This window comes from Silene latifolia, chromosome Y, assembly GCF_048544455.1.
Source record: "Silene latifolia isolate original U9 population chromosome Y, ASM4854445v1, whole genome shotgun sequence".
In the NCBI taxonomy this organism is placed as follows: Eukaryota; Viridiplantae; Streptophyta; class Magnoliopsida; order Caryophyllales; family Caryophyllaceae; genus Silene; species Silene latifolia.
Window position 1 is genome coordinate 382,734,418 of NC_133538.1, and position 10,180 is coordinate 382,744,597.

General features: G+C 32.5%; 1 protein-coding gene across 1 annotated transcript; it reads right to left on the reverse strand.

Moving 5' to 3' along the window:
- Positions 1-1,774: 1,774 nt before the first annotated feature.
- Positions 1,775-2,928, reverse strand: LOC141631964 (uncharacterized). Its single transcript, XM_074444565.1, has 2 exons — positions 2,308-2,928; positions 1,775-2,203 (listed from the first exon to the last, which is right to left on the reverse strand). The coding sequence occupies exons 1-2, from the start codon at positions 2,926-2,928 to the stop codon at positions 1,775-1,777; spliced, it is 1,050 nt and encodes a 349-aa protein (XP_074300666.1).
- Positions 2,929-10,180: the final 7,252 nt, after the last annotated feature.

A 10,180-nucleotide genomic window follows, 5' to 3' on the forward strand; every position in this document is an offset into this window, starting at 1 on the left:
ATTTATAATATCCAATTTTATAACAACTTTCGATTAAAAAAAATGAGGTATTATAAGTAGGGGTGAGCAAAACCGGATATCCGATACGGTTTTGGAAACCGTATCGGATATCCGGTTTTTTAAATCTTCGTTTTTAGTATCCTTATACGATACGGTTTTTCCGTATACACGGAAACCATATATCCGGAAACTGTATATTTGGTATCCGGTTTTCAGCCTCACTTATGTTATTTAATATATTTTTTTTTCTTTTCTATGTGGGATTGTTGGTTTTTTTTCGTAACTTAAAAGTGTTTTAAAATAATAGTAAATAACTTATAAAGTTTAATACTAATAAGGTTTAATCACCAACATATTGGATATTTTGTGATTTATGTATATATTTTAATATTTTATTCTAGAAAAAAGGCAACCGTATCGGATACCGTATATCCGTTTTCATATTTTGCCGATCCTTATCCGATACGGTTTTTAAAGAACCGTATCGGATATCCGGAAATCCGTATAATTAAATTCGTATAGCGTATCAGATACGTATAATAAAACCGTATCGTATAATTTTGCTCAGCCCTAATTATAAGGCTAAAAGGCCCTAGGCCGAACTGGGTTGTGACAGATGTGCATGCATAATACGTACTACATAGAATTTACTCTTGTAAAGAGTAAAATGAACGCTGAAATATCCCCCTACGTGTTTTGTTATTGCTAATGTCATATTTAATTATACATAATACGAAGTTTATTTTTCAAATGTCATATGTATTTCTCCTACTAATTTTAAAGTTATTTCCCTCACAATACACTTCAACTTCTATTGATAATTTGTTATTATATTATTTACATTCATTTGCCATTATATAAAAGTATATTAATCAAAATTTAAATAAGATATTCACAAATTATTGATAAGTACAAAGTTTGATATCTATTTTTCAAGGAGTATTAAAAGATAAAGAAAGTTGATGCTAATTTGCGAATCAAAATATCATATTATGACAAATGAGTAAATGTTTTGAAAACTTTATTGTGCCATTGTTTTACAATTTAAGTAAAAATGGTAGCACGGGTAATAAAATAGATTTGAATGAGGCTTGAAGGTAAATTAAATACACTTATTATAGAAATATGTATAAGGTTAAGATTCAATTCAAGCAACAATCAACATTAAAAAAAGTCATGAAAAACACATAAAAGGGTAAGAGTAGTCTTTCCCTAACATAGTGAAGACCGTCTCTCTCAAGCTTTTCTTCTGAAAAATTTACATGCATAAAAAACGGTACTATTCAATTATATGGAGCAAACTAATTATTGTTGATGCTATATTTTTTTTTTGTGTAAATTGAGCACATCATCACTATAATTTAGGGAGAGATGCGAATTGGGGAAGGGTGAGACATATTCGTCATGCATAATACTATGTTTTAACCACCTTTAGGCAAAAATATAAAAATAAATGAAAAAAATTTAAACCTAAAAGGGGGTCACGTACTTGACAACTCTTCTATATATAGTTCTATACCGAATTAATATTCTCATGAAGTTTATGACATTTGTTTCCTATTAATAAAAAAAATGATTATACTGCTTCGTACAATTTGTGATTTATAACTTTTAGCTAACTTATTTGATTTTGCTTAAATTTATATATTTTAAGTGGAGATTTTTTTTTTTTTTTTTTTTTTTTTTTTTTTTTTTTTTTTGCAAGAAAGGCACATCATCTTTATTCATCCACTCGGGGTAAAGAAGGAATAGGATCTTACAAAATGAGAATCCACTAAGAGGAATAACTTAAGACATCTACTATCTCATCACTATATTTCTCATATTTAAAGAAAATTTTCGCACTTATAACGTATTTAAGTTGTCGCAAGATAATACCACCATCAGTAGCATGATCCCTGAATATCCTCATGTTCCGTTCTTGCCAGATCATGTATACAGTAGCAGCTAAGCAGCATCTGATCAAGCCCATCTTCCAATGTTTCCGAGTTTTCCTACTACGGCACCATTCCAATTCGGTCCAGAAGTTGACAGTCCTTCCTCTGATCTTTAACCAATGCAGAATACTGTACCAGAGGCCAGCAGAAAAATCGCATTGGAAAAATAAATGATGATGCGATTCCTCAGCGTGCTTACATAGAATGCACCAATTCACCCCGGGAAGCCCTCTGCGAGCAAGACAGTCAACAGTAGGGAGCTTAGCCTGAGCAGCAAGAGAACTAATGAATCCATGTTTAGGAATAACAGTAGAATCCCACATCTGATCTTAGCATACTTAGGCCTTAGGATGTCATACATTTTATTCACCAGAAAACATCCACCAACTACACAATTGGTAATCAAAGCTTGAGCTTCAGTAGTACCTCCTGCAAGCTGCACCAAAATGTCTCTAGCTTTTAAAATACCTCTCCAACTCTCAAAGTGGTGAGACTTATGATCAGCAGTCCAGATGGTCTCAGCACGCAGGTTGTAGACAGTATTCCAATGGACCCAAACAGAGTCAGCTTGAACCAAAATTCTCCAGATCCATTTACCCAAATTCGCTCTATTCCAAGATAAAATTTCCTTAATGTTGAACCCTCCTTCAGCCCAAGGACAGTAGTATGATTTCCAACTCTTCATATAAAGTTTAGGAGTATTATCATGCACATTCCAAAGGTAGTCTCGACAGCATTGGTTCAAGATCTTTAGAATGGTCTTAGGCAAAACAAGAGTGGAGGTCCAGTAATTTTCCAATCCAAAGAAGATAGAATTCAACAATTGAAGCCTGCCAGCATAAGAGAGCAACTTAGTAGTCCAGTGATGAATAGAGTTCCTTACCTTGCAGATAAGATCCTCATACATGGAGACAGTTAGCTTGCTATCATGTAAAGGGAGGCCAAGATATTTAAATGGGAGCAGTCCCTCAGTATAACCAGTAGTAGCCATAATAGCTTGTTTAATTAAATCAGGGACACCCCCAAAGTAGATACTTGTTTTGTCCACATTAGCAAGTAACCCTGAGACCTGACCTTAAGTGAAGAATATTAATTATAAATATGATAAAGATAAAGTTTGATCTTTAATTTCCTAAGAGATAAAAAAAACTCAATTTTTATTTTCTTATAATATACTAATTAAAGGTCATAATGTAAAACATGAAATTACACCACAATCTACTATTTCAATATGTCGATGATCAACACTCAAAATAGCACATTTTTTATTTAAATAGTGTAAAAACTCTCAAAATGCTAAAATAAATGTTCAATATGTCGTTATCAAACAAAACCTAAGTTTCTGCATTTTTTTTTGTCATGTTCAACTTAATCTTTACGGGATGTAAAAATGATGCAGCTCAGAAAGTAGCGGCTAGTTTTCTATTAGTTAGATGGACTTTTCAAGAGATAGATGAAAGATTTGCATTTTAGACCGTTTTATGTGTGAACCGAGGGATTAAGTAGTGGGCTAAAGGTTGTTTTGAGTGGGAATGAGGTTGATTGCGACGAGTTGGTTGACTAAAGTTTTTCCTTACTAGATCTAGAAAGGGGATAATAATTATGAGATAATAAAATTTAAAGAAAAAAGGACAATAAAAATGAGATGGAGGTAATAAGATTTATTTATGCAAAATGAAATAAATTGTAAAGTTTGTGTATATATATATAATATTGAAACTTATTCAGTTTACAAACATAGTACCCAAACACTTTGTTTGAGTATCTGGAATGGAGGTAGGGAAGGGGACGAGAAAAAGAGAATGGAGGTAGGCGAGGGGACGAGAAAAAGACTAGGAGGGGAAAGAGAGAGAGAGAGAGAGAGAGAGAGAGAGAGAGAGAGAGAGAGAGAGAGAGAGAGAGAGAGAGAGAGAGAGAGAGAGAGAGAGAGAGAGGAGGGAAGATTGCTTCTTAAACTTTTCTTTGTTAGAGATGAGATTGTTTTAAATCATGTGTGTGAATATGGAAGAAAAATAGAGGTCTGCGCGAAAGATTTTGTTTCAAATAAGAAGATGGGGGGGGGGGAGAGAGAGAGAGAGAGAGAGAGAGAGAGAGAGAGAGAGAGAGAGAGAGAGAGAGAGACATAAGCAGCCCTAGCCATTTAGTATTGTGTCGGAATTTGGTTCACATTCAAACGTACTTCTATAGTTTGACCGGAAGATATAACATTCTAACTACCTCTAAATGTTTTTACATAATTACAATTTGATCCAGCAATGATTAAATTATGGTTGTTATTCGAAAGAAGGAGATTTGTTGCATCATTGAGTTGATTATGATGAGTAGATATTATTGTTTTCTTTGACCAATTGAAAAACAAACAGGTATTAATGAACAAATTCTAAAACCTAACAGTTCAAGTATCATATATATAAATTTCATATTGGTTTTATTTTCCTAAAAAAAACACTCTTTTATTCTTATGTCAATATTATATTAACGGGAATTATTTGTTGGTCATGCGACATACATAAAATTTTAGACATGAACAATGTACTATATGTCTTTATTCCATTTTATTGTGAAATTTATCACACATTATTTTAATATCCGTGCAACGCACGGGTAAGAAAACTAGTTGGGGAGTATACATGAAAGTTTGGGTTTTATTTGTACAAATGGAAATACGTGGTGGTTATTTGTAAAAATACGCGATGGAGGTTATTTGTAATTTTTTCTTTATAAAAAACAATATAAGGTAACGTAAATATAAGGTGGTTATTTGTAATTTATCATATTTTTATTTTATTTCGGTGATTTTATGTTCTTTCCTAATACGGAGCAACTCAGAAGAGTGTTTTATGACCCTTGAAGGTTCTTTAGCTAAACAAATTATTGCAATGGAGCCACCTAATTTACTTTCTGACGACTTTCTCTACTGGAAATATACCGAAGATGGTCGCTATACCTCAAGCTCTGGTTATAAGTTCCTCTTAACCAAGGCTCGGAACAACATAACACCACGGCTAGGTTTTGCCTTTCCTTGGCGGACTTTATGGTGTTCTAAATTCCCTAAAAGTCTCTCAACTTTTTTCTGGAAGATTGTTCACGACATTTTACCAACAAAACCTGCCCTCTCTAAACGCGGGATGCCCATCTCACCCATTTGTTTGTTGTGTGGTATGTGCCCGGAATCAGCAAATCACCTGTTCAGATCATGTGATGTAGCAAGGCATATTTGGAACTCCAGCTCCCTCAGACTTAACATAGCAACTAACCTTGCTATTTCTTTTCGGCAATGGCTGAAGGACATGATACAATATTTACACACACTTGACCCACTTATCGAGAGGGAACTCCTGCACTTTCTATGCTTTATTAGAGCAATTTGGCTGTTTCGGAATAATGTCGTCTTCAATGCTGCACCTCTGAACCCGGTCTCCATATTTCACATTCAGCAACGTCTTCTCGACTCATTCTCGCGCCTATCAACTGTTTCACGCGGTCAAAAAATTACGCATCGCAGCTACCCAGAATGTAATTTAGCCTCTCGATGTCTGGGAAAGTACGCCTACCAAACAACTATCAAAAGGACCCGTCTTACAAGCGTTTTTGAAGTGCAATGGAAGCATAATATCTCTGAAGCCCCTCCGATGAGTTTGAAAGTTCGAGCATCTTCCTACTTTATGGCTGCCGCACTCACCCTACTCCTAGCCATGCAGGATGCACTGATACAGCCTCATGAAACTATTAGTTTCTTTACCCCCTCCAAAAGACTATCATCAGTTCTGGTGCACCATTCGCCAGTCCCAATTAATATCTTTCATACAATTAGTTTAATTAGTAGTTTACTAAGTAGTCACATGTACTGGTCAGTTAGCCTAGCCACAGGCTAGTTTGTCTCTGTAATCGAAGTCCTTTCTTTCAATATATATAAGTCCATCGTTGTCAAAAAAAAAAAAAAAATTCCCTCCTTTGGGGTGTTGGTCAATGATAATCTTCCTATCAGAAGCTTTATTGTTGCCCACTGCTTGCTTTCAATATCTGAGATTCAGAGGTCTGGTGCTTTTGAGTGCCACTGGGCGAGACATTAACAATCTAAACTATGATTCGTGGCACACCATCCCAGACCTTGTATTAGTAAATTTATATAAAAAAAATTTGATAAAAATTCTAAAATATAAAAAAAATACGTTCATTTCGAAAAATGCTTTCATATGAGTATAATTTTCATTACATTTATTGAAATATTTTGATATCTAGAGATGATTAAAGTGAGTATCTCACAATGTTTTACATTTACCTAAAAAAAATATTTTGAGAAAGTTATAAAACTTATATCATTAAATCCATTAAGAAAAATATATTTGGAAGAGTCATTGTATTTATTAAAAACAGAACTTAAAGAAAACTACTAAGAGATATGTTTTTATAGTGTGGGAATGAAAAAAATTATATTGCAAGAAATTTAATGTGATATAATGTGATAACGAGTATGTATGTACACAATGAAAATAATATGATCGAGATTTTGGTAGGTTTATATAATGTGATAACGAGTATGTATGTACACAGTGATCGCGATTGCATTTGGATAATTAAAAAAAAATTATTCAGTAATACTGTATTATAAACGATATGAAAAGTAGAAAACACTTTACAATTTTCTTTAATATCTTCGATTAATATGTATACGTCAAGTATAAAATATTTTATATGTTACTCCCTCCGTACCATACAAATGGTAACGTGGTAAAAAATGGGATTTTTAAGAAAAGAGGGTAAAAGAAGGGGTAAAAAGGAAAGAAAATAGGTGGGGTATGTAATTGTGGGTTTAATTGTGAGTTGGTAGGTGGGGTATGTAGTTTCATTTTATGTAAATATCAAATGAGTATAAGAATAATTTGGTAATGTTGTGGGCTAAATAAGGAATGTTACCATTGGTGTGGTACGGCCGTATTAGGTAAGTGTTACCATTGGTCTGGTACAGAGGGAGTATCTTTTAAATATTTTGAAGTTAAACCTCCAAAAATAATATTTGAGAAAGTTAAGCCTATTTTATTTATAGATAAACTCTTAAACATCGTTATATATATATTTGTTTAAAAAAATAAAGGGTGCAGATTTATTACAGATATGTTTGACATATAACACATGCAAGACACAATCAAACATTTGAATAAGTTGATTTTGGACCCTATATATTTGATACATAAATATCATATACACTTTATACATAAAAAATTTAAAATTACATAAAATTCTATTCACATAATTTTGAACAATTTTAATTGATTTTGAACATAACGTATCATGAAATGATATAATTTGAGAACTTAGTGTTGATTGTTACATTATTCAAATAAATTTTATTTTAATTAATATGATATTGATCAGTCACAAATTTATTTATAAAACGTTGATCATGCATGATTAATTATACTTATTAGTTTTAATTAAAATTGTTTATATTTTATTTTAAAACATTGAAGTTAAACCTAAAAGAATTAATTTGAGAAAAAATAATTTATTTTTATTTATTAGTAAAAATATTAAAGCTTATATATGAATTATATTATTGTTCATTAATTATAATAATAAAATTATAAAACAGGCCGCGTAAAACGCGGGATACTACCTAGTTTTTTTCCTATTTCTTGTTTTCAGAATTACCATGATTATGTCATAACAGACTTTGTCACCGAGTCATAACAGTCTTTGTCCACTTTGTCGCCTAGCGACTGAGTTTGCAGACAAATTGTCCTGTAACAGCCGTAAGTTTCTCAACCCTTCACTTAAAATTAAAATTGCTTTATGTTCTTAAATATTGAACTTTGAAATTAATAAGTACGCAATAGGTATGGATTCTCATGTTAGGGAGAGACGAGCGAGTATAATTTCCGATCTGTCCAAGGGTGACACTTTCTTTGTCGATCTTATATATATATATATATATATATATATATATATATATATATATATATATATATATATATATATATATATATATATATATATATATATATATATAGTAATAAGATCATCTAAGTCCATGTCTTACACTTGAGTCCATGAGTTCCATTGTCTACCCTTAGATCATGTTATTGAATGGCTTAGATTAAAAGTAAAAAGCAACTAATAATATTATTCTAATGGCTAAAATAATTACCTCTCTCCTCCTACCACTCATAGGGTATTAGCATGCATGCAGGTTGTCAATCAAAGCCATCACTCACACACGTCCTACAAACTTCCCCCCACTTCTCATCTCTCTATTATTCAAAATTAATTTTCCCCAAAACAATTCCCCCCAATTAAACGCCATTCATTTCAAGATTTAAATCGCTTCTAAAAATCCCCCAAATTTATCGCTTTTTTGCTACCTTATTATCGTTTTTTTCTCCATTTTCTTTGCTCACTTGCAAACCGCCATTGTCGTCCTTTCAATCACTTCAGAAGGTAATTTTTTTGGGGGTTTTATAGTTTTATGATTTTTTTCCGGTTTTTAGAGTTTTATTATTTGTTCTCTTCATTTATTTAGACGTTTTTTTTTTAATTTATTGGACATTGTTATGCTATTGATCAGTATTTGATCACAAAGATTTTGTCACCATTGTTGATGTCTTTGTTCTATTTGATCACCGTTTTTGGTTTCTTCATTTTGATTAGCCAATTATTTTTAGCACATTTAGGACATGTAGGACAGTTATTTTTTATCATCAGTATTTTGTCAACTAACGTTTTGAGCATATATGTTCATATTCATTAAGATTAGTCATATTTTTTGGAAAAATCCTTCTTTTGTTGCTTACAATTACTCTTTCTTTGTTAAAATTACAGTTTATCCATTTTTTGTTGGAGAAATCCCACTTTTGATTACCCTTTTGTTAGAATTACACTTTTGATGCTAAAATATCACTTTATCTTTTTGCCGCAATCACACTTTTCTTTGCTAAAATTACAATGTAGTCTATTAAAATAACACTTTATCTTGTTAGAATTACACTTTTCTCAAATAAAATCACACTCTTTTCTCGTAAAAATGTCATCATTGCTGTTAAAATAACACCGTATTTTGTTAGAATTACACTTTTGTAAGCTAAAATAACACTTTATTCTGCTACAAATCCCACTTTTGACCCTTTTGTTAGAATCACACTTTTGTTGCTAAAATAACACTTTATCTTTTTCTACAATTAGACTTTTGTCACTAAAATCACACTTTTTCTCGTTAAAATGTCACACTGTTGCTCGTTAAAATAACACTTTATTTTGTTAGAATTACACTTTCCTCTGCTACAATTACACTTTTGTTTGTTAAAATAACACTTTGTCTTTGCTACAATCACACTTTTCTTTTCTTTGATAGTTTTACATTTGCTGTTAAAATAACCATTTATTTTATTAGAATTACACTTGTGGCTTGCTATAATTACACTTTATCTTTGCTACAATTTTAAATTTTCTTTTTGTCTTATTTTTTTTTGTATGTAACAATTAATTTTGAGTAATGTTAACGGATGTCGTGGAAATGAGGGTAAATCAGGCAAGTCCAAAAAAGCAAAGGTGGCTGTTAAGTTGAGTAAGGAGCTTGTTGTTGCCAAACCAGCCAAAACCGGCCAAACCAAACCACGAAGAAAATAGCAAAGGTGGTCATCAGTCTTACTAAAGCAAATGGTTGAGCTCGTTGAAAAGCTTAATGATGCACAGCGAGATGCGGTACGGAGGATTGGTTTCGATGGTATTCTGGAGCTTAAGCTCAAAACATATCCGATGGGTTATGTTAAAGATTTTCTCAAAGCATTCAAAGTGATGAATCGTATATTTTTCGGGCCAAGGATAAGGAGTTCATGGTCACCAAGCATGACGTGTATGAGATTTTTTATGTTACCACTTGGTCCTAAAACTCTTGATCTAGTACCTACGGGCCGCCAAAAGGATTCTCAAGCGCCGGAGAACAAGCAATTGAAAGATAAATGGCGAAAAGCGTACAACATAAAAGGGGTTAATGAAGGCATTAATTTAGGAATTGTCTTCCAAGATATTTAAAAAAATACAAAAAGGAGGTCCGCACTTCTGCGGTGTTTGTTCTGCTCGCAATGTCATCATTCCTAACTCCAACATCATACGATGGGGGTTGACTTCAAGCTTTGAGAGTCGTTGAAGATGTGGACTCGATTACGCGATTTATTGGTGTACTTATGTCTTTGGAAAATTTGGTGAAGGCTGCGAGAATCTTGGTGAAAATAAACAGACGCTGGGGG

Bases quoted from the DNA above. Each gene is read 5' to 3' on its own strand.
- LOC141631964 (XM_074444565.1), bottom strand. From the start codon at position 2,928: ATGGCTACTACTGGTTATACTGAGGGACTGCTCCCATTTAAATATCTT. The intron at 2,204-2,307 runs GTGAATAAAATG...CTTGCTGCTCAG, and splicing joins TAGTTGGTGGATGTTTTCTG to GCTAAGCTCCCTACTGTTGA.